At 40.8% G+C, this 25,472-nt stretch overlaps 2 protein-coding genes across 2 annotated transcripts in view; both read right to left on the reverse strand.

Moving 5' to 3' along the window:
- Positions 1–6,617, reverse strand: part of LOC308421723 (C4b-binding protein alpha chain-like) — a gene marked incomplete at both ends in the record, with an annotated part of 29,549 nt that extends 22,932 nt beyond the window's left edge. The window contains 3 exons of the mRNA XM_080918143.1: positions 4,414–4,513; positions 5,419–5,601; positions 6,452–6,617. Of these exons, the coding sequence (XP_080774269.1) occupies positions 4,414–4,513; positions 5,419–5,601; positions 6,452–6,617 (449 nt within the window). The remainder of the gene's footprint in view (positions 1–4,413; positions 4,514–5,418; positions 5,602–6,451) is intronic.
- Positions 6,618–17,525: 10,908 nt separating this feature from the next.
- On the reverse strand, positions 17,526–25,429 carry C4BPB (complement component 4 binding protein beta; the record flags this gene model as incomplete). The annotated part of the gene is made up of 5 exons (XM_080918144.1): positions 25,209–25,429; positions 23,619–23,795; positions 22,954–23,047; positions 18,215–18,341; positions 17,526–17,672 (listed from the first exon to the last, which is right to left on the reverse strand). Exons 1-5 carry the CDS (start codon positions 25,411–25,413, stop codon positions 17,526–17,528), a joined length of 750 nt encoding a protein of 249 aa, XP_080774270.1. The 5' UTR covers positions 25,414–25,429.
- Positions 25,430–25,472: the final 43 nt, after the last annotated feature.

Genomic DNA, 25,472 nt, shown 5'->3' on the forward strand with positions numbered 1-25,472 from the left:
TGTTAAAAGTCCAAAGTTCAAAGTCTCTTCTGCGATTCATTCAATCAATTAACTGTAATCCCCAAAGCAGGACAAGAAACAAGCTGGGAAAACTCCAAACTCTATATCTCTATGTATGGTGTCAGAGCTGTCTTCAAATCTCTAACTCCTTTTTCATCTTTGTTGAAAACAAGTTTCTTTCTCTTCAGCTGGTTCAATTAACTCTCTTTTAGCAGCTTTTCTCAGCAGATACAACAAGGCTCTGGCATGTTGAACATCTTGGGATCTCCAAGGCAGCATCAATGTTACAGCTTCTTGTTTCAATATCTGGGATCCACACATGATCTTCTGGGCTCCTCCAAAGGGCTTGGTCACATCTCCAGCTCTGCCTTCTGTAGCATTCTACACTACACTCCACTGCTGCTGCTTTTCTTGGTGATCATCCCATGGTACTGAAATCTCCAATACACGGAGGTCTTCTAAGTTTCCCCAATAGCCCCTCATAGAATCTCTTCATGGTCCCAAGTCTCAATTTCTTTGCAAGACCCCTTCAGTCCTGGGCCATCAACTGCTACTGAGACTGCACCTTCACCAATGGCCTTCCCTGACCATGCCAAACTTCAGCTGCTCCCCATGACTCCTTTATACCTTCAAAACCAGTACCACCTGGGTTACTCTTATACTTTACCAAGTTTAGTTGCAGCATGAAGTACAACCTTGGCTATCTTTGGAACACAGTTTCCTTGTGCTCTCAGAAAACACTTCCCAGAAGATTTCACTTCAGAGATGCTGGTCTCTTCTTAATCACTGCTACTTTCTTAGCTCCAGCTATCCAGCCAGTATCAGTAGTCCCAGTAGTCCCTTCTATTCTTACCTCAAAAGCCAGAGTCATATGGTTGAAGCTGCAAAGTTCTGCTGCTTCCTAGGACTGGAACATACACCCCTGCCCCTTGTTCTATTACATCATCACCAGCTTTCTGTTTTCCACCTCCTTCCAATTGCCTAAGTTTGGCTGTCCTGGAACTTGCTCTGTATATTGGCCTTGCACTCAGAGACCTGCATGCTGTCTCATGTACCACCTTGCCTGGATTTAAGCTTTTCTTCACATAGAATTTTCTCTGTCTCATACTGGACTTGAACTCAGAGATCTGCTTGGCTTTATCTCCCCAAAATTTTACTCCCTTAATTTGTCATCTAGAACATAGGATTCAGCTCTATTCTACTTCCTGGTGCCCCTTTAATACTTAAACCAAACATTTTGTTTTTTTTTCCTTCTCAGCTTTCTATGCTTGATCAAAATGTTCTGCATGAGACTTAACCAGAGAACAAAGTCCCTGCTGGACTTTTTTGAAACTTTCTTTGCCAATGCAATTAGTATAAACCTCTTTACCTTAGCCCTAGGCAAACTCTTCAGACAAGGGCAAAAAGCAGCCATATTCTTAACCAAAATACCACAAAAGTAGTCTCTTGACAATGAAACTCTTCTCCACTGAAGCCTCTTGGGCCAGATCCACATACTTCAAATCACTCTCTGCAACAACGTCTTCAATAATTCTACTAGGATAGCCCATTATGCCCCACTTAAAGCCTTCCACCACTTTCCAAATCAAAAGTTTCAAAATCCAAATTCTTCTAAGCAAAAGTATTGTCAGGCCTATCACACCAATACCCAACTCCTGGTACCAACTTCTGTCTTAGGGTTTTACTGCTGTGAACAGTCACCATGACCAAGGCAAGTCTTATAAGGACAGCATTTAATTGGGGCTGGCTTACAGGTTCAGAGGTTCAGTCCATTATCATCAAGGCAGGATCATAGCAGTATCCAAGCAGGCATGGTGCAGGAGAATCTGAGAATTCTACATCTTCATCTGAAGGCTGCTAGGAGGAGAATAGGCTCCATGCAGCTAGACTGAGGGTCTTAAAGTCCACACCCACAGTGGCCAACCTACTCCAACAAGGTTACACCTACTTCAACAATGCCACACTTCCAAATAGTGCCATTGTTGGGGTTAAGCATATTTAAACCATGACACTAACTTTAAAAATTAATTCAATTTTTAAAAAGATTATCATACATTGTAATGCAACATTTCATAACACATTTAAGACAAAGGTTACTAGTGATCTACATATTAAAATTAATGTATGTATTAAAAGTATACATGATGTGACAGCAAAACTGGACCAAATGCTCCTACAAAAACAAGTAAGGGGGCTAAAGTGATGGCTCAGCAAATAAGAGCATTTCCAGAGGACTAAACTATGGTTCCTAACACCCACTGGATGTTCACAGTCACTTGTAACTCCAGCTCCAAGGGATGCAGTATCTTCTGTTCTTTTCAACTACACACACATAGAGACAGAGAGACAGAGAGATAGAGAGACACAGGGAGACAGATATACAGAGAGATACAAGTATAGATAAAAATTAAAAATCATTAAAAAAAAAAAAAGAAATACTTAAGGGCTAGCAACATGACACTTGCTGCCAATTCTGGCAACCTGAGTTTGATCCCAGGGACCCACAGTGTGGAAGTAGTGGAGTTGACTCGTGCAAGATGTCTTTACTTCCATGTGTGTACCATGGTATGTATGTGCCTATGTACATGCACACACAAACACATACATAAAGTTTACTTTGTTTTAAGAGAGTAAGGGCTAGGTCTAGAGGTATTCACATATAATCCCAGCAACTTTGGAGAATTAGACAGGAGGGTTGTGAGTCTGAGAGCAGCCTGGGCCACTTAGTAAGATCTTGTCTCAAAATAAAACAAGAAAACAACTGCAGGTAAGCCTTGGATTTCACACGTAAAGAGCACTACCTTCAGATAACCAAATAAGATCTAAGTCACATATAAGGGAAGGAAACTGAGATTAGCTTCAACATTCTCTGTAGCATCGTCCATTAGCAAAAAATGAAGAGCTGCAGTACCCACAGGACCTCTGTTTCATACTCATCTATGATATATTCTGCCTGACGTCATCTCTGCCCTTTTAACTCCTTCCTATCCCTATCACTCACCCTTCTCTCTGCAAGTCCCATTTGTGTCTTTTTGTTTGTGGCATATTACTTTTAACTGAGTACATTGCCTCACCATGTCAGATAAATTTGAAATCCCACTCATGAAGTAGAAAAGGAGGTTATTCCGAAGGCCAGGATGGCTAATCCTGGTTAGCAAGGGACAATTGGATCACTTATGCACAATAGTAGTTTGTAACTACTTTTTTCAAGGAACATCGTTCAGAACAGAAAAAGATTGGAAATAGCCATGAATCAGTCCAAAGAGTTAAGCAACCATGCAGTAAAATTCCCAGCTGTTGAAAGAGAATATTAATAAAGAACATACAAGCATAAAATATGTCCAAGATTTACTGAAGAGTATAAAAGTAAGATGTGATTCAAAACTACATTTTTTCCATTTTTTTTGATTGTGGGGCCCCTTCCACGCTCTAGTTAATGGCACTGCTCCTATGAACATATGGGCGGCACTAACATATTTGCTGAATTGTAAGAAAGTTAGCAAGCAAGCAAACAAAAACATGAAGTTGGGAGAGGAGGACATGTTGTGAGGAATATAGGGAAGTTGGAAGGGGAAATAGGGATGTACTGATCCTATTTCATTGTATACATGAATGATGTTCTCACAATACATATGTGCAATTCTCAAAAATAAAGTAGAATATAAAAAACTGAATTCAGGGGGCTGGAGAGATGGCTCAGTGGCGAAGAGCACTGACTGCTCTTCCAGAGGTCCTGAGTTCAAATCCCAGCAACCACATAGTGGCTCACAACAATCTGTAAGGGATCAGATCCCTTCTTCTACATCTGAATAAAGCTGTACTCGTATGAATAAAATAAGTAAATCTTTAAAGAAAAAAAACTGAATTCAGCTGGGTTTATTGATGCAAACCTTAAATCCTAACACTGAGGAGGAGAGGCAAGTGGATCTCTGTAAAGTCAGGGCCAGGATGGTCTATAAAGGGAATTCTAGACCAGTGAAGGCTACATAGTGAGACCCTGTCATTCATTCATTTATATACCTATATCTATCTATCTATCTGTCTGTCTGTCTGTCTGTCTGTCTGTCTGTCTGTCTATCTAGACAGATAGATAGATACAGATAAGTGTGTATAAACATAAATGTGTTATATATGTGTATATATTCATTTTTAAATTACATCATTTTAATTGTTTAAAAATGAACTAAATGTGTTATCAGAAACATTTCTGAACTCTTGGCTTGTATTTGAATGAGGAAACACTACAGTGATACAAAATAGTACATTTTTTTTAGCACAGAAAGGAATAGGGCACATGGAGATGGATGGAAGTGAGAATTCTCAACACATACTCTTTATATCACTTCAGACTTTGAAAGTAGCTATTTTTAAAGTTAAGTTAAAAGAATTATTTATAAATTACTTCACACTCACCCCTCGGAGCAGCTGAATTCTATCTGTGATCCAAAAAAGAAATCTGTCTTAACCTCCACCTGTCCATTTTGTAAGTCTCCTGGATTCCCACATGATTTTTCTAAAGGAAAATCAAAATGATGATACGTGATTCCCACCATCCTCCGGCCACCTCCCTACAGGCAGAACTACTTGTTTAGAGGCATGTTCATCTGAGTCTGAATCACTGAATGTTTGTTCTGGGGGGGGGGGAATGAACACAAATATTGACTTCTTTATTTTCACCCTGGTGTGTTTTAGCAAGAACCATTTTATCAATGAGAGAGAAAGAGAGGGGGAAGGGGAGGGGAGGGAGGGGGAGGGAGAGGGAGGGAGGGAGGGAGAGAAAGAAAGATATTGTATGCTCTTACACTATTGGGGATTACTACCTTCTGACCATTTAATCCTACGATATTTTATCATTATTATTAGTCATTACTATTGTTACTATTGCTGTTGTCATTGCTATTATTGTTGGGGGTTGAGGTGCAGGCATGCACATGCTACAACATGTATGTGGGGATCATAGAACAGCTCTGGAAAGTCAGTTCTCTCCTTCCACCTTTACATGGGTTCCAGGAATCAACCTTCGGCCACCTGCTTTCTTAGAGAATCCAGAATGACCAGCCCAGGGATGGCGCCACCCACAATGAGCTGGGCCCTCCCCCATAAGTCACTAACTAAGAAAATGCTCTACACACTTTCCCACAGCCAGATCTATGGAGGCTTGCTCCTCTCTGATGACTCTAGCTTGTTGACATAAACTTACCTAGTACATTTTAACTTTCTTCTTGCCATTAGCACAGTTCTTAATTTCTACTTTCTTTTAATCTGCTTTCCAGAAGATCCATACTTGTATATATTAAAATTGCTGGTTGATGAATTCACTAGTTCCTTAGTGACTTAAAAATGCAATGATTATATAACCTGAGACACCTCTCCAAAACTGACAAAAGCACCGTGAGAAAAATAAATGTTGCTACTTACTGACACAAGAGATGTCAATCCTCCATGTCCCTGAAGGCCTGCAGTAAAGAGTCTGGGCTGAGCTTGCTCTGCTATAGCCAGGACGGCAGTTGTATTTCAGCAAAGTTTGACTTTCAAAGTCTGTCTGATTCATCTGACTTGCTGGCAAGGCATAGGGTAAATCAGGTGGTGGACCACATTTGCCTAGATGTCAAAGGGACAGGAATGCCAAATGTTACTCCCTGAGATGCAGCTTCTTAATGTTTCAGTAGTGTACTTTTAGAGAAAGAACAATTCTTTACTTCTCTATCAAGAAAACCTGAAAAGGTACTATTTCTCTGTTAAGAATCCATGAGAGATGTGCAAATACTGTCTGTTGATAAATGATGACGACGATGATTAAAGGCTATATTTTATCTCTTCTCTACTATATAAAATGCTTCTTCTACTATATAGAATATTACTTACATGTGACAGATGTAAGTTTCATCAGACTACCTTACCTATCTCTGCTTAGAGTGCGTATATGCAAAACCAAAAATTCCTATAAATTTGCCTTAACAGATACATATTGTTTCATTTGAACTGAAACAATAAGCCAGACATGGTAGTAAAAAAAGATTGTGAATTAAAGTCCAGCCTGGGCTACATAGAAGAGAAAACAGAATTCTTGAGATATAATAATCTTAATACTACTTTTCTTATTAGAAATGAATGGTGATATACAACTAGGTTACCATTTAAGAGCCCCAATAGAAGTAAATTCTCCATTTCTCCATTCCAGATCTATCCCCAGCCTGCTAAATATGCTCAGTTGCTGTTAGCCAGTATAGATTTATTTCAAATCCTGGTTGACAGGTTGCTTTGGAGACTTAGATAAGAAATTCTAGGTTAAACACCTAGAAACTGCCCCTGTTGGGTGTGACACTAACTCCAGCTGGCCAGATAAATCCTTTGTTGCTGAAACTGGATCTCCACTAACTTAGTGATCTGTAATTTTAAGTCTTGGAAGTAACTGTTGCTTGTCCATCTGGACTTGTCGCCCACCACTCACCAAATACAGCAACCCAAAGAGCAGCCGTGAAGGTCATTTGGAACAAAATTGGGCCGGAGACTCTGCAGAATGGAGAAAAGGGCCAGGCCATAGTGTCTCTGCTTCTACGAAGTTTCCAGTGAGCAGCTCTTGTGGGGCACAGGACCTGGTGCTGCTTTGCCCACATTTGTTCTGCCAGAAAACCTGGATTCAGTACATAACCATTTAATCTACTTGTCATAGAGCATGGGGTTTTGAGCGACAATAGCCAGGTCTTCAAGGAAACTACCGATTAGGTGGGAAGACAGGACACAAGCACAGATGACCCAAAACATGACACAGTGAGGACACACCTCTGCAAAACCCACCTCTAGGAAGAGACATTTAGTCCACATGGAAAAAGAAAGTGAATTTGCAGAGAGGGATACACTGGAGTTCGGTGCTCTGTGAAGCCAGAGAATAAATTCAAGTCAGCTGGGAACAGGAGACAGCGTTACAATTTGGAGAATTAGGAGGTTGTCTCTTCTCTCCCAGTCTTTTACTAACCTAACCCCAAAGGTTATTCAGATTGTAGATGTGTATTGAAGACTTAAAGGCTAACATCCATACATAAGAGAAAACATACAACATTTGTCTTTTGGGGTCTGACTTATCTCACTGGGGTTAATTTTTTTTCTAGCTTAATCTATTTATCTGCAAATTTCATAATGTCATCTTTTCTTCTTAACAGCTGGCTAAAATTTCATTATTCAGATAAAACACATGTTCATTACCCATCCATTAGTTGATCGATATGTAGGGTATTTCCAATTTCTGTCTATTCTGAATAGAAGAGCAATGACCATAGATGAGTAAGTATCTTTGCAGTAGGATGTAGAGTCCTGAGGGTATAATGCTCAAAAGTGCTTCATCTGGCTCTTCTGGCATATTGTTTCTCGGTTTTCTGAGACCACCCACACTGATTTCCATAGTGCTTGTATCAGTTCGTACTGTCACTCCCAGTGAATAAACTCCCCTTTCCCGGGCATTCTCACCTGCATGCGCTGGCATTTGTTTTGTGATCTTGGCTATTCTGACTAGAGTAAGATGAAATTTCAAAGTTGTTTTCATTTCCATCTGGCTAATGGCTAAAGACATGGAACATTTCTTTAAGCCTTTCTCAACTATTTGTGTTTTGTCTTCTGAGAACTTGCTATTTTATTCTGCACCCCCTTTTTAATCGCGTTATTTGTTTTCTCAGTGGTCAGGGCTTTTCTTTTTAAATTCTTTGTATAGTCTAGAAACAAATCCCCCACCAGATGTGTGTAACTCGTGAAGATTCCTAAAAGAGGATATTGTCTTCTTCATTCTGTAGCTACTGCTTTACCCAAACAATAGTGTCCTTTACTGTTCAAAAGCATTTTTACCTCTTGAGGTCTCACTAACTAATTGTCCTTAATGCTGTGCTGCCTGTGTCTTGTCCAGAAAGTCCTTTCCTGTGCCAGTGAGTTCAAGCCTATACCACATAGCCTTATCAATGGACAACAAGAAAACTAGACCATGAGGATTAAATTTGGGGAGGGGGAGGTAATGAGAGAGAAGAATAAATGAGGGAATATGAGGAATGACAACTACTATTGAAATTATATAGAAATGTGCTACTGTAGATGCTTTCCAAAGTATATACATTTATGGAATGAATTTAAGTGAAATGACCATATAATGGGGAGACAATACCCCAGTTAGATATCTTATGCCACTAAATATAGATCATGGGCTATTTCTAAGGCTATTGGTTGCTTTCCATCAGATGGTAAGGTCCCATTGCTAAAGACAACATCACGTATGATGTCAGACATAGAGACACTGAGCTGGTACCCAACTAAAACCCTCACCCTTACTAACTAGCATTCAGAGTACTGGGAGGCACTATGCACACCACAGGAGGAGAAATGTATTCATCAGAATCACCTTGGGACCAACTATAAGACCTACAACAGAGATCTGCCTGGAAGATATCCTGGTGCAATAGTGACACAAACCTTATGGGAATAAATAAAGTGTTACACTTTATTGTTGGATTTAAGGTCTATTCCACAAGATGGAATCCATACCTGGAACTGCTGAATTGTCTAAGATAGGTCATGACTTTGAAGAAAGCCTATTATTATTATTATTATTATTATTGTTATTATTATTATTGTTATTGTTATTATTATTATTATTCTGCTAACTGAACATAGCAATACAATGAGTCCTAATGATTCATTGCTATACTCTTAGATTAGTACCTCACTGAACCCCAGTCACAGAAGCTTCTAGCAGTAGATTGGAATTAACACAACCACCCAAAAATGGACTATGTGCAGAAAGTGAGAGACTTTAGAGCACTCAGTCCTAAATGGGATGTCTTCATCAAACCCCTTCCCTCAAGGATCAGGGATCTCTAAGGAAAAAGAGGTGGAAAGACTGTAAGAGCCAAAGGTGGTAGATGCTTCACTCTAAAGAACTAGTGTCTTCCATACACAACTCTTAGCTTTTCATCTTAAAAAAAAACCTCTATAATACATGTAATTCTATGTATAAATATACATGTATATTTTTATAGTTTTATATATATATACATATATATATATATATATATATATATATATATATAATAGTTTTAATAAACTTTTCTCATCTGGGCTGATGGTGATTGTAGGTCCTCCAAGCTCCAAAGATGACCTAACAAAACCCCCAATACCAGATATAAGAAGCCCATTTTTGAGTTTTTATTTAGGGCTGTCCAAGAGACTCCTAAGACATACAGCCTATTGCTGTTGCCCTTGGTTACCCCCTAACAGTGAAAGGTAAGTGTCTATTGCTGAAGACACCATGCATTTCAGAAGCAAGACCTAGAGACCCCTGAAATGAAACTGATTTGAATGCTCCCTCCCTGAGGACTTAAATGGTACTAGCAGGCATCTTGCAAGCTTCCAAAAGGTGGGAGCAACCAACAGTCCTACCCAGCTGGGATACCTATGAACACATCGAAGCCAACATGACACACTAACCCTAAAGGTGTAGTAGTAGAACGCGTAGTTTGAAAGTAGTCAGAAACTCTCAAATCGAATTTAAAACAAGAGGAAAACCATGTCTGTTACTGTAAACATAGCTAACCGACTACTCAATGCTAGTGAAGTCCCAGTTAATAGCAGAGAGTCTACAACCACTAATGTACTAAACCGGCATAATCTCTAACAACAACCCATAAATATTTATCCTTATACTCACAGAGTCTTCACACACACACACACACACACACACACACACACACAGAGAGAGAGAGAGAGAGAGAGAGAGAGAGAGAGAGCAGCAAAAAAAAAAAAAAAAACAACAACAACAAAACCTCCAACTTCTCTTTCCAACAGAGACCACTACAGAAAATCACAACCAATCAAAATGCAGAGTTTTGGGGCCCAGTTCTAATGGCTACATCTAATAAACACTGAGGGGAACTTTATAGAAGAGGTGGCCGAAAGATTGTAGAAGCCAGGGATCAAGGAGTTTACTATAGTCCCTGGCTTAGTAAACTTAATAAAAGATTGTAGCTCCTAGTAACATCAGGAAAAAAATCTCACCAATATGACCTCCCAAACATGACCCAAACAAGGACACTGACAAACACACAAAACTAGATAGGGAAACCCCATGAGGCCTTGATTCTATATAAAGACCTACAGGCAACTGAGGAAAGTTGCGAGTGAGAGATGTGATCTTCCTTATGGAAGAACTACAACCACTGGTTTTCTAGTGCCAACTGATCAACCCTGAAAACTTACACATAAGTAACATTATACAGACAGAACAGGTTGTAGTTAGGAATATATGTACACTATAACAGTTAATTAAAAGGGAGGCCGTATTTGAAAGGGAACAAGAAGAGCTGTACAGGAGGATTCGGAGGGAGGAAGGCGATGGGAAAATGCAATTAATCTCAAAAGTAGTAAATAGAACACAGAGGTGCACACACTAAGGAGCCTGCTGATTAGCTTTACCCACAGCACCCTACCCAGGTGCTCAGTAGCCCACTGACCTGCAATAGCAGAGAAAGGCTCTGTAGTGGTGCCTGGATCTCTACTATACTAGTTTCTCCCAAGATGAAAGGTGATCATATTATCCTAATGCTGGCCAGCAATTGCTTTATCAAACAGTTCCTGGAGTCTACCCACGCAGGTGATCCTTACATTTCACCCACACATGTGGCTGGTCAGGCAGTTGAATAGGATGGACAGGGAGAAACTCTCCCCTGTCCAGTAGATGATTAACAGACTGGAGCAGCAGTGTTTACTTAATCCCCTTCTCTACCAGCCTGCATTCTTCATCGTGTGTTGCAATTATTTATTTTCTTCTCTGCCAACCATTTCCCCTAAGTTAGAAGGGTGATTGGAATTTGATGCCAGAATTTTCCGTCTTTTCATAACCATAAGAGTTATGCAATATAAAACCCAACCAGACTAGAAGCCCTGAGTTAGAATTAAGACCCACTCTGACTAAAAATGTCCTCTTCCCAGGACACTAGTCCTAGAGGCCCTCAGGGACCTCCAGTCTGAGAACCCTGCTCTTCACTGGTCTCCATGCATCATCAGAAGCTACAATAGACACAGAGTGTATTTTGAGTGTATTTTATTTATTGAGTTCCTGTTGTGTGCTGACTTACTGGGAACATACTCAGAGCTCAACAAATGTTAACAACTACCACCACCAGGCACCAAATGATCTCCAAGAGTCAGTCTGACACTGGTCACTACTCAAAAAAATGCAATGAAGATGCTAATTTGTGTGTTTGAGATCATATCTACAGATAAAGTCAAGTCCTAAAATGGTCCATTTCGTCTATAAGTAATACATTCAACAATTTGCTATTGAAAAGCAGTTTTGAACCAGTGAGATGGCTCTGTGGGTAAATGTGCATGTTACAAAGCCTAAAGACCTGAGTCTTATCCCCAGAATGAACCAACATGTTGTCCTTTGATTATCGCATGCAAACTATGCCACAACTGACCCTCATATAAATAAATAAATAAATGTAACTCTAAAAACAAGTAGTAAAAATTAATTTTTACCAGATGTAGTGGTACAAGCTTGTAACTGTAGCATTTAGGAGGCAGGAGGATTATACGTTCAAGATCAACCTGGGATAAAATCCTATCTCAGAAACCAAGGGCTAGAAATGCTGTTCAGTGGTAGATCTGACTTGCACAAGATCCTTGGGTTGGCTCTACAAAAAACTCTTTGTCATCATAATTTAGCCTCTGTAATAAACACTAATAGTTCCTCAAATTGAGCTCATGGATAAAGTCTGACAAGGATATGAGATTTAAGGTGGATCATCAACAATAGGCAGAAATTACTTACATGAAAATGAGAAGCGTATTAGAGGTAAAGAAGGCACAGTCATGTCACAAAGGTAAGAGACTGATTTAATTTGATAAGAGTCCTTGTAAAGGTGACCCACAAAGTGATGCTGAGTTGGAGGAAATAGCACCCTGAAGTTCAGTCTTCAAAATATTATTTCCCAATGTGTTCAAGTTTTTTTCCTGCTTTCTACTATGATGGTGCAGAGTTTTCTCTCCAGGGAGACTAACTTCTCTTACTCTCAACAGATCAGTTCGGTCTGTTTTAGGAAAGCGCTCTAGATTTGTTTTATTCGTGCCATTTTTTTCTCTCCCGTTCAGCCCTGATTTAAAGGGTTGATTTGTCTCTTCTACATTTTTCACTTTGTCTCTTATCCTGGGGTGTTCCTGAAATCTTGCCAAAACTTCAAATTCCTTTTCCTTCTTTAGTCTGATGCTGAATTTCTCAAGAATGCAGTCTTCATCTGCAGGTTCAAATGTCTTCAGTTTGTGTCTTGTAATTTCTCTGAAGCCTTTCACATTGCTGAACATTTATTTCTATTCCAAACTACACTTGCCCTTTGACTCCTGTGAATCTAAGTTGACTCTTGCCTCCTGTGGCTCTTAGTGCCATCCACTGGGAGATGAGTCTCTGGGCATGTCTGTGGAGGATTATCTTGATTGTGTTAATTGAGGTGAGAACTGAAGATGTTACCATTCCCTAGGCCCACCCTCTACAGTATAAGAGAGTGAACAGAGCATGCTAGCACATGCATGTATTTGTTGTCCTCTTCTGACTGAGCACATACTATGATCAGATACGTCATGCTCATGATGCCTTTAATTCCCTGCCAGGATCGACTGCAATATGGAACAGGGAGAGAAAAACAAGCGAACAAATAAGTTTTCTCCCTTAAGTTGCTTTTGTAAAGGTATTTTTATCACTGCAACAGGAAAAGAAACTAAGACAGCTCCCATTATTAACCCTAAACTCTCCGGAATCTTCTAATTTCTTTTAACTTTTTGATAATTCCTTTTCTTTACTCTTATCCATTAAAAATGCATTTCATATCTCTCTCTCTCTCTCTCTCTCTCTCTCTCTCTCTCTCTCTCTCTCTCTCTCTCTCTCTCTCTTTCTCTCTCTCTCTCTCTCTCATTTTGTTGTTTAGAAAATGTCTCATTCTGTGACCTGGCTTACCTGGAACTCAATACATAGATTAGGCTGCAGGCTGGCCTCTGCCATGCCTAGCTCTTCTCCTTATGAAAAAGAATCTCTTCACTTTAATTAATTTATCTATTTTTCATCCTCTATGTATCCCTAGCAGGAAGACTACTCCATAGTATCTCAGTCTTGGGTTATTGTCCCAAGTTTCATTCACAATATTATTGTTGTCCAAGCGGTATATTCAAATACCTCACACACAGCACATCTAAAAAAGAAAACACTTAGTTCTCAAGGATGGGACTTCAAGGCTGCTTTTGAATACTTCTTCTCAAATACAATCACTCCACAAATTATTATGACAAATATCACAATCACTTTCATTTCTATTGCTCCATCTTAATTTCTGCTGCCATGAAAACAGTCCAGACTACCAGTATCTTTTTGTGTGGACATCTTACTCTGTTTTCTGTTTGTAACACAGAATGCCTAAGACTGGATGGGTACTTTATAAGGAACAGAGATTTACTTCTTACATCTCTGGAGACTGTTAGGTCTAAAACTGAAGACCCTACTTCTGGCAAAGGCTTTGCTGCTGCTGTATCCCATGGCCGGAGGTAAGGGGCAAGAGGACAAGCATGAGACAAAGAAGGAATGGAGCTAAATGCAATTCTTTGATCAGAACTCCCATGATAACTAACCCACTTGATCCCAATCCATTCTGAGGACACTAGTCTATAAAACCTAATCAGTTCTTGTGCTGGAGAGTTAGTTTTATGTCAGCTTGACCCTTTGATACAGTTTCTTATGTTGTGGTGACCCACCACCATAAAATAATTTTCTTTGCTATTTCATAATTGTTATTTTGCTACTGTTATGAATTCCAATGTAAACAGCTGATATATAGGATATCGTATATGCTACCCCAATGAAAAGATCATTCAGCCCCCAAAGTGGTGGCAACCCACAATTTGAGAAACACTGAACTAAAGTTACCTGGGGGGATGGAACCTCAACTAAGAAAATGCCTCCATGTGATAGAGCTGTAAGCAAGCCTGTAGAACAAGTCTTAATCATAACTGAATTAATGGGGAGAGAGTCCATCTTTTTATGGTTGGTGCCATACCTGGACTGATGGTCCTGCAAACTACAAGAAAGCAGACTGAGCAAGCCATGCAAGCAGCACCCCTCCATGGCCTCTGCATCAGCTCCTGCCTCCAGGTTCCTTCCCTTCTTGAGTTCCTGTCCTGACCGCCTTCAGTGATAAGCCACAAAGTAGAAGTGTGAGCCTTTCCAGTTTGCTTTTGGTCATGGTACTTCATCACAGCAACATAAGCCCGATTGGAGAAGTCTCCAGCATAAACTTTGGGGAGCACACATGAACCACTGTAATAACCCTTTTTATTGGTTTCCCTACTTTGTTCCTTTTCTACCTGAAGCCATGCTACAGCCGGTTGTCCTTATACCGTGAGAACTCATCCTCCACGTTGTCTTCAACTCACTGCTTGAAAACCACGCCTATTCTTTGCATAACCAAAGAGGTTAGAATTCTCTAATCTACCTTCAAAGCTCTATATGAACTGGATTTAACGAACCTTCCTGTTCTTTATCATTTGGTCATTGTTCCCTCGAGCCAACCCAAGTTATATGCTATTGCCTAAACATGGTCCATGTTTCTTGCATTTCAGCAACCCTTTTTGTAAAAAGTAAATCAATATTCACTTTAAAACACTGAAGTGCTTTCAGAGTATATGCAAATAATGGCATAAGTACTTATTATTAGGCCATTTTCACTTAAGATTATATTTCAAGATTTTTCTGTTCCTATATAATTATCACTGGAAATGTTGCAAAATATTTCATGTGTCATAGACTCTAAAAACATTCCAAATATTGGACAGGGTAGTACATGTCTATGTGCCCAGACTTTGTAAACAGAGAGAGGAAAATCTGGAGTTCAAGGTTACACAAAGGGAGCTCAGAGCCAGCCAGACCTACATGAGACCCTGTGTCCAAAACAGCAACAAAATAATGTAAATACTAAACTAAAGTAATTATAACATTTTACAAATATTTTCCTCTCATTATCCTCCCAAACAAAAGTGTCCCTCTCCATCTGAGCTCCCATAGTGCATTGCTCTAGAATCCTTTCATTCTAACTGCCCTCAAATAATATACGTACACAGCTGATGTGTTTGCTAGAAGACACTTAGCTATTTAAAAGTTTGTTTCAAATACTGCCCAGAGCTTTTCTGATGTTTTGAATGGTCTTACATGTGTTGGGTGTATGTGGGAACAGGACCAAGAATGGGGAGTGAGAAGTGAGTCACGTGATGAATCCTGGAAAATTCGACTCTGGAGACCAGCATCAGGGTACAGATCTTAGTTTATTGCCCAGCCCATAAGTTTATATAGAGTTTGAGGAAATCCTGAACCCCTAAATCCTTGGTCAATTGTATCATGCTATACTGTCATCATGCTCCAGTGAAAACCCTGCCTGATGAGGTAACTCAGAAGGAATGGGGAGAGTACTGTCACCTGTGAGAACTTTCATAAAATGGGGAAGCAGCCATGACCCTGGGAGCCATCTTACATCTAAGGTGTATTTTTATTTCCTCTGTCTGCAGGTGAACATCAGTGTAAATGAAGCCCCTGAGTCAGTTATGTATGATGAGGTTGGTGATGGAAAATGTTAGAGTTCCTGTATCTCCTACACTCAAAATAAAGAGCCAAAAAATATACTCACTGTGCCATACCATCTCAGACACATGGGGATGTGAGGCTGGGAGGCATCCAAAAGGCAATAAATTACCATATCAAGCTTAAAAACTGGGCTTCCTTAATGGTGTAGGGAAGACCTTGGGGCTTAATCCTACTTCTGTCTCAATGGGCCATTTTACTTATTTTATTGAAAATATTTTACTGTTTTTAATTATTCTTTGAGAATGCCACAAGGTATACTTTTATATTTTCCCATCCTCCAACTCCTCCTAAGCTCCCTTTACCCAGAAGACTTCGTGTTCTTTCTTTTTCTTTAAAAAAAAAAAATGTGCTAAGCAATGGTGGTGCATGCCTTTAATGTCAGCATTAGGGAGGCAGAGGCGGGTGGTTCTCCAAATTCAAGGCCAGCCTGGTCTACAGAGAAAGTTTAAGTACAGCCATGGCTATACCAGAGAAACCCTGTCTCTAAAACCCAAAAGAAAAGAAAAGGAAAGGAAAGAAAAGAAAAAAAGGAAAGAAAAGAAGACACTAAAACTGATTTGTGTTGACTACCTCTCCTGAGCATGGGCCTTTCCCTGGAGTGTAGTTGGTATGTCAAGTGTCAATCCATTGAAAAGAACTAATTTCTCTTTTCCAGCAACTATCAATGAGAATCACTAGGGGTGAGCCTTGTGCCCACTTTCCTTCCTCCATGCTGGGATTTTGTCCTGCTTGAGCTTGTGCAAGTCTTGCAAGTATTCTGTCATCATTTTTGTGAATTTATATGGGCACCTTCCCTGTTGTGTTTGGAATTGTGGTATCCTAAAAGTCACCTACCACCTCTGGCTTCTCTACCCTCTGTTCTGCACAAAGTCTCTCTCTCTCTCTCTCTCTCTCTCTCTCTCTCTCTCTCTCTCTCTCTCTCTCTCTCTCTCTCTCTGCATATCGCCCAGTTGTAGGCATCTGTGCAAATTTTCATCTACTGCAAGAAGTAGTTTCTCTTTTGGGGTTTGAGTGATGTTCAAACCTATGGGTATAGCAATATGTCCTTAGGAGTCATTTTATTGCTGTGTTCCTTTAGCAGAATAAAAGTAGTACATTTCCCCTAGGACCTATCTTGACTCAGATTCTTGGCCACTTTCACAGTGTCAGAGATGGGTACTATCCCATAAAGGCCTTGAATCCAGTCAGAAAGTGGTTAGTTATCCCCCTAACATTTAGCCACTATCAAATCAATGGGCATATCTTATATGCAGATCATCATTATAGCTTGCAGGTTCATAGCTGAGGGAGGCTAATAATTCCTTTGCTCTTCTGGTAGCAGTGAATAGCACCTTCTAGCACTGTGCATATTACCCAGAAGAGATGAAGCTTCCAGTTGAGTACCAGATAATTTTTTCCATGTTGTATGTCATAAATATGTGTGTCTTCAGCAATGAGGGCTTCCTACCAAGTTGTCAGAAAACTAGTAATACTGACAGTAACCTTCAGTGCTTGGGGAGGATGGGACTCAATCGGCAATTTTAAAAATGTAATTGTTGTGAGTTTATTTTTCCAGAACGAAGTTAGTTTTTAACCTCAGGTATTTTGAAAATTCTGACTTATCATTTATGTCTTATGTGAGGCACACTCAGATCAGATGCAAGCTTTCTCATTCCCCACACAGCTGAAGAACTAAGCTCTGAATTCAACACTAATCTGAAGGAGATAACCACCATATCTGGACCTTCTACCTTCAAAGTAACACTTCCAAAAACACCCCACACACACTTACACACACAAACTTGCATTTCAGCTCAGTAAGGAACAGCCCACAATCACCTTTCGAAGCAGTTTATTCATAGGTGTGTGTCTGGGGTCATTCTGCTTAGCGATGCTATTTTGATAAAATATCCGCCTTCAACTTAGTTTTCTTCATCTCCAGGGAAGATTTAAGTTCTTCCATTGTCAGTCCACCTTCTTTTAGTCTTCTAACGAAGTTCTCTGCAGCACTGCAGAGGTTCTTACTCTCCTGAAAGGCAAGCTAGGAGAAGAAAGACTTCTAAAGTTAGACATGGCTCTACTCTAAAACCAGTAAACTGCAAACCTAGGGAATTTCCACATGGATCTGAATCCACAGCTCAGCCATATACATTTTCTGGTCTCTTTCTATGTATATACAATCACTAATATTTCTCCAGATATAAATACAGGCTAAAGTTAGTCCAAATGATAATAAATGTGTTCAGAACACCTTAGAATCTAGACTTGGGGCACCTTCTCACAGCAGTCAGGCCTTACAGATATTGGGCACTGAGTACATCTTTTTCTGTATGCCAAATGAGGCAATAAATCCCACCAAAGGGTTGTGTTAGGTGTTTGTCATGATGGTGATGAGTGGGAATGTTCTTATATAGAAATGTGAGTTGACATCTTCTGAGGCCCCTTCTGCAATCAGGCTAAGGTTAACCCATTGCTCAGAAACATCACCCACAATTGAGCGGATATCTACTGAAGCACATGTCGAGAGTAATGTCAGGCCTGAGATTGCAGCTAGGAACAAAATGGATAACACCCCCTACTTACAATAGCTTTCTCAAGTGCACTCTGCTCAGCTGGTTTGGGGGGTTCCTCAATGGACTCGCAGGTAGGATAGGAACCGTTCCACTCCCCATCAATGCATTGCAGTGTCTGTGCGCCCACTAGGTGGTACCTGGAGATGTTAGAACAACACTTGTAAGGTGGGGAATAGAGGCTGGTTTTTGTATCTGTCTCCAACTGTGATCAAATCCACCATCCCGCTCACGTTATTCCATTCTAAAAAACCAGCTATGAAGTAAAACCACTCTCCTGAAATGGTGGGCAGACCCAAAGGATTGAGGCAACCCAGAATGACATGGAGAAAAGTGAGAACTTCAGAGCCGGTGTATTGGGGCCTGGAGAGAGGTAGACAGGTGAGGGAAGAAGGGTTTGATCACTCATAGCCCAAATGGTGTCTGTATCAAGCTCAAAATGCAGATGCAAGAGAATGGGCTAAAGGAGAGCAGTGGTGTGTGATCAGAATGAAAACAGAAGTTAATACGAAACTGATAAAGTCACACGACCCAGATTAAGGCAAGAGACAGAAAGGGCAGGAGACCCATCAGGGAGGGAGAGCAGAGCATCTGAAGGAGGGTTAGACCTCATTACAATGCATTACGGCTCTAAGTGCTAAATCATTATATTTCTGATTTTGTTTGTTTGTTTGTTTAAGGTTTCTGCTCTTGAATTCTATGGGAAACAGGCCATTGTCTATATCTGAGGAAGTCAGAGCAGTCCCGTTCCTACAGGTGTTCTTCAGGTTGTAGGCATATGTGCTGATGGGGAGGGTATTCCCTCCTTTGGAAACAGACGGAGAAGGAAGGTAGACACACAGTCCATCCGTGCCCATGGGAAGTTTGTCTCTGCAGCACGGAGCACTAGGATCCAATTCCCCTCTGTTCCTCTGTGTACAGATGATATTCTGCTTGTGAGCATGCTGCACATCTTTGTTCTCTGGCCTAGTGGTACCAAGGAGTGCTTGAAAATAAAGGATGTCCAAATGCCCATTGACTTCTCTGAGTTCTTTCTTTGGTATCTTGACATAGCTTTCACTCTCAAAGCCTCTCTCTTCCTTCTGAGAGTTTTTGTAACATTGGTCTTGTCAGCCAAATTGCAAATGGAAACTGAGTGAGCAGATTCTGGATGAGGATATGGGTTCTTCCAGGGAAATCCCAGGCTGTCCTAAACTACCTATGTGATTTAATGTGGCCCCATTATATGTGAGAAGTACCCTGTGAGTATATAGATACCTCAAAAGGACAAGAGTGATTGCTAGCCAAGTTGAAAGCAACACACAAAATCATTTGTTGGAACCCGAGTAGTCACTGCTGCCTGTGATGACAATAAGGCTACCTCAACAAAGCCATCAGCAAGGGAGCAACAGGTGACTCGTGGGAAGGCTACAGTAAGAACTCAAGTTAGAAAGAGAAGCCAGAGTGGCATAAGCCAAGGGCAAGGACATATCAGCAAAGAAGCTTGAACTGGCACATGGATGTTCACAAGTATGACTCTACAGCAGACTACCAAGACACGGAAGACCTAATGTAGAGAGCCCTTGAAGATAAGGACTCAAACATTTGCCTGCCCCAGCTGCCTGCATCCCCCTAATGCACCCCTCCACTCCGCTAGAGTTGGTGGAACTGAGAGCCAGGTTCAAGCATGAACAGTGTGTGCCTCCCACTGAGACTGAGGGACATGAAGGCTTGTGACACTCCTTATTAGTGCATCAGCAGCAACAGTCAGTCACTGCAATATAAGTGTAGAGCTACTGACAATGTGACTAACTACTGCCGTTAGACATACTTGGCCCAACTCTAAAGATAGCCCCACCTCAAAGGAAATATAGACATCTATGGAGGAACTGCAGTCATATTTAAAGGGACTTGACATGAACTTGGAATGTGTGTTTTTTTTTTGGTGCTTACCATGACTATACAGTAGATATGAAAGATGGCATCTTGCACTGGGTACCTCCAATCAGGTATGAGCGCTGATAATCATATGGTTCTATGCCAACAGATACAAAAGGGAACTCGAATAGTGACAGATTCAGTGGAGACAGAGACAAAATATAGAGGTAAGTCATACTCCGAATGTAAAAGAGAATGGCCCAGGAAAAGTCTCCCAAATGCACACAGCTCTAGTTAAATCAGTAGGTTCTCTCTTGGCAGACACATACACATACAACACAGGAACAGGAGAGAAACTTGTTGGAAAGAAGTAATTTGGTGGGAGTAGGAAAGAGATGACCAAGGAAAGGTATCGAGGTGTGTGAAAATTGAGCAATATATATTATTTACATGTATGAAATTGTCAGGCAAGAGTAAAGTTTTAAAAAGTTCACAGTGAAATGTGGATGATAAAACTTTGGAAATCACTCCCTTATGAAAAGATTCCAACCCTTATTTCTGAAAAGACAGTGTGTACCAACTAGACTGGGTGATGCATCCTTGTACCATCTACATTGCCTGCCTCAGACAGTATAGTGAGTCTCTGGTTCTGGAGAAAACAATGAACAGAGACTTGGTCCAAGGTTCCACCTTCCTGAAACAGACTCTGAATATACAGTTGGCTACACATTGGTCCCCTGTAACACAGAAAGAGTCATAGTGAGACAGATACCGGGGCCAGATACACACTTATATATAGAAATCTGGGTGAATTTAAAGACCATCGAACAGGAGCTGGGAGATCCAGTGGACAAACAGTCCCAGTGTTCACTCTGAGACTGGGGCATGGCCCTCAATGGTCTATGCCACAATCCCTAAGTATATTAAGAGCTGACATATTTTAGGGAAAGTGCTTGCAAACCACCCATAGGAAACTGTGGTTAGGGTGCACAGAAAACAAACATGTCTTGGTCAAAAGGCCAATCTTGAGAAGCCACAGCAGTGGTACCACTGACTCCAGGGTCGCACACCAGCACTTCCTAAGGGGATGGGCACTGAGAGATAACAGAAATATCTATGAATTAATTAGGAAGGGTAAACATCACTATGCTGGTAGATAACCCCTTTAATTTGTTGTTATGTCCTATCCAAAATTTTGGGTAATCCCCCCAAAAAGTACATAGCTTAAGACAGCAAGCTCCTGGGAATTAAATGAGGTGTTTCTGGCTATACTTAACACTGTTATACTGTTGACTCAAACTGGACGGTCACCACTGTGTCCTATGTGCTGGATTCAGCCATTGATTTCTTCAGTTCCAATATGGTAGTAGCAAAGCAAGAATCACTTGCCTTCACCCGGAAAAGCCATCAGTGGACTTTCACCATGTTGCCTCAGGGCTATTGACACAGCCTCACAATATGCCATGGGGTAACAATGTCTGACCTAGAAGATACTATTCAAATATTGCATTAGATTGATAAGATGCTAATCCAGGCAAGGTCCAAGGACCTGGGTTGTTTATGAAATATTTGAGACTCGTCTGTTACAGTAAAACGAAAGTATTGCTACAGATGTAACAGACAAGGTACAAGCTTTCTGCTTCTCTACATGGTTAAGGGAACACTGAAGTTTGTGGGGCTACTTGGCTACTCCAGATCTATAATAAATGCTACCAACTAGTGAGTCTTCCAAACTGTAAGCCAAACTTGTTCCAAGGGTCCTGTGCTCTTTATTCCCTGCTGCAAGCCTCTTCTTAACCTTGCTTCTCTTGTGTTTGGGGGTTATACTGGCACTGTTACATCTAAATGTAATGTGCACCTAAGGCCTTCTATCAACACATGATTGGAAGATACAGAGTGATATATGAAGGGAGGAGATAATAAAAGCAACAAACTCTGAAGGAGTGAAGAAGGGGAAGGATTTCATTCCATCTGAGGCAGTCATAGCAAGTCTATTCTTTCGGGTGTTCTGTAAGCTATAGATACATGAGTTGATGTGGAAGAAGCTACTGGTAACTTTCCTCCTTTGTTCCTTAAAACAGAGAAGGAAGGCAAGGTCTAATAGACAAGCAAGGCATGCCCATGAGAAGTTCATCTCTGTAGCACTGAGCAATAGGATGTAGTTTTCCTGTTCCCTCTGTGCAGAGGTAGCATTCTGCTTGCAGGCATGGTGCAGGCTTTATCTTCTGTCCTGCTGCTGCCAAGGACTGTTTCATAATGAAAGTCATCTAACCTCCCTGAGTCCTTTCTTTGGTATCTTGACATAGTCATCATTTTTGAGGCTTTGGGTCTATGTAACAGGTTGTTTAGAAAACATTTTGGATGACTAAGAAGAAACGAATACTTTAATTAGTGTGGAAATTTGAATAAGATGTCCCCACATAGTCTTCAGCACTGGAATACTTCATCCCCAGTTGGTGGCACTGTTTAGGGAGGTTTAGGAAGTATGGCTTTGCTGAAGGAGTTATGTCACTAGAGAAGAACTTGAAGAGTTTAAAGACGTGTTCTCTGCCTGCACCGTTCGGCTCTGTCACACTTCCCTGTCATGACAGTAATGGACTTTTATCCCTCAAAACCCAAAGCCCAAATCAACACTTCCTCTACACACTGCCTTGGTCATGATGTTTTATTACAGCAATAAAGGACTAATTTCTACAACTAAGATAAGAAGAGTACTCTGCTAGGTGTCTGGATATTAGAAAGAGCTAGCAGTGCGCTAAAGAAGATTTCAAAATCTGAATGAGCCAGAATCCTGCATCAGTGGGAAATTTGGGGATTAGGTAGACACAGACAGTCACTCTCCAAAGTAATGCAGCCACGGAGCACCACTGGCTGTTTGAAAGCCCATGTGCTTACCCATCTTCACAGTAATAAGTAACAACAGATCCTGAAGTGAAAGTTGCTCCTTCAAAATAGCCATGGACAAGAATCCCAGGAGGTTCACAGTCTCCTAAGGGAGAGACACACTGGAGTGAGATTTGTGAAAGCTAGGTTCAATCAATGGGCAGTGCTCCCTATGCTCTCTGAACATCTGCCTTCTTCACAACAGCCTAAGTGAGACCCAGAGCATGTTCTTTCTCAGGAAAATCATAATTGTCCATGGAGAAGACTCTTACCCCAGCTTATCTTGAGTTACAAGGAACAGGGAGAGCTCAAGGGCTAGAGCTCTCGACTGTAGAGCTGCCAACTGGTGGAGAACGGGGAAAGGTGAACGGGGGTTGAAGGTGCAGCTCAGCTGGTAGAGTACCAGCCTACCATGCACAAAGCCCTGTTCAATCACCAGCATCGGATAACAGGAATGGTGGCACACCTAAACCCAAGCACTCAGGATGTGCAAAAGGGAGGATCAGAAACTGGGGAGATGGGAGGGAAGATGAAGAAAGGAGAGAGGAAAACTTACGGCATTTGGGGGAAAGCAGAAGTAACAAGACAGGAGGTGAGGGTTTTAATTCTGGCTTGTATGGTAATACGGCACGAAAAAGCAGTTTTACCCCAGAGTGACAATGGGAAACAGCACTTACTACTTCGGCAGACGGGAACGGCAGGTGCCCAGGTGTGGTCCTCTAGACATTGGCTCCAACTGCTTCCCCTGAGGACGTAGCCATCATTACACTCAAACATGATTTTGTCACTTGCATTCACTGGCCCGGAAGAACTGGTCTTACCATTTTCCAGTACAGGCTCAGGACAGTGGCCCACTGGAGGAGAGAACAGTCAGTGCTCTAAGAGGACTGGAAAAAAATAAAAGGTCCACTTCCCACTTTAGGAATTATAGCTTCATAAAGACAATGGTAGATCATAACTAATGATGCACATGTATCTAAAAGGATAGGTATATATTATCAAACTATACCAGTGCCAGATGAGTAAACCCCAAGGTCCTATAATTGTGGATAAAAAGTTTTAGTCTGTTGTAGAAATGTCCTCCAAAGTTCCCTAAGACTTAAGACATTCTAAAGAAGGCTCATTAAGACTCTGGAAGTTCTAAAGGGAAAATATTTATCAAGTAAGCATCTAAGGAGTCTCAGGAACTTCCTGAAGCTGACAGGATGTGCATGTTGTCCCCTCCCTAAGGTCATATAGGCAGTAAGGACTGCTGGGACCTGCTCAGACCAGCCGAGTGGCCTGAAAAAGATTTTCAACCTGTTGAGTTTGCCTGTATGTTGTGGACAAAGCTACAGGTTTCCAGCTTTGGGGACTCTTTAAAAATGCTGGGGTGAGCTTTTGGTGATGCAGCTGTCATCTGGGTTCCTGTGGATGACCCTTCACACATATACTTCTGCAAACAACTACAATAACCCACATGGATTTATCAAGCTGGATTTTGGTAGTATGCTTAACTTTGGCCTGTCATTAGTTTCTTTTATCTGGGATGGGTAGACATTTTTCATGTCTTTCCAGGAATAGTGTAATACAACATGGTCATACACAAGAACAATATTATTTACAACTGTACTACACATAATGAAGTACATAACTAGATATTATCAAGAGCATATTCATTATTCTGCTGGACTAAATATTGTTCAGAAGCCTTATGCCTATATTCCAAGTAAGTCTTTCCTTCTTTCATCTAGCCAAATATATATTTACTCATTTCTTGCTTTCTTTCTTTCTTTCTTTTTTTTTTTTTTTTTTTTTTTTTTTTTTTTTTTTTTTTTTTTTTTTTTTTTGCTGTACACTTTAACTGTATCTTTCTAGTAGAAAACCAGCAGTCAATAAAGGAATGTAAAATTTTTATATAAAACAAACTTTAAAATATTGTGTATACATAAGATTAACACAGATTTTTTTTAATTCTACAAATAAAAAAGACCTGGAAGAATCATGCTCTGTCATTACAGAAGATAACACAATAAGTTCTGTCACCCACAACAAGCCACTTGAATGTTACTTGTTGCATACTGGAAAATATCAGTTTTCCTTGTTTAAAAGTAACATCATGCCCAGGCATTGTTGATGCCCTGGCAGGGGCTTTGCAAGTTCCAAGTCACTAGGGGCTACATATTAAATTCCAGACCAACATGATGGGCAGTTTTAATGTGGCCTACGGGAAGCAGGATATGCAAGAATAAAGGAGATGGCAGTGTGGACAGAAAAACCCAACTCACAGTGGCACTCAGGGAGGGAAGTATTCCATTCCTCTGAGGGATCAAAGACCAAAGACTGCTTTCCCAGCAAGTGATAGCCTTTGATACAAAAGTAAGTTCCCAGAACCTGTTCTTCTGTTTCCTCTACAACAGATACACTATTGTCCACGGGTGGAAGTTCTGAACAGCTCCCTACTGGAAGGAAAAGGAGAACAGACTCTGTCATTATCACCGGCTGCAAAGACACACAGATTCCTCCCTCCGAGTCTTTGCAGGACCAATCTT

Source organism: Micromys minutus (genome assembly GCF_963924665.1).
Source record: "Micromys minutus genome assembly, chromosome: 6".
NCBI classification, from domain to species: Eukaryota; Metazoa; Chordata; class Mammalia; order Rodentia; family Muridae; genus Micromys; species Micromys minutus.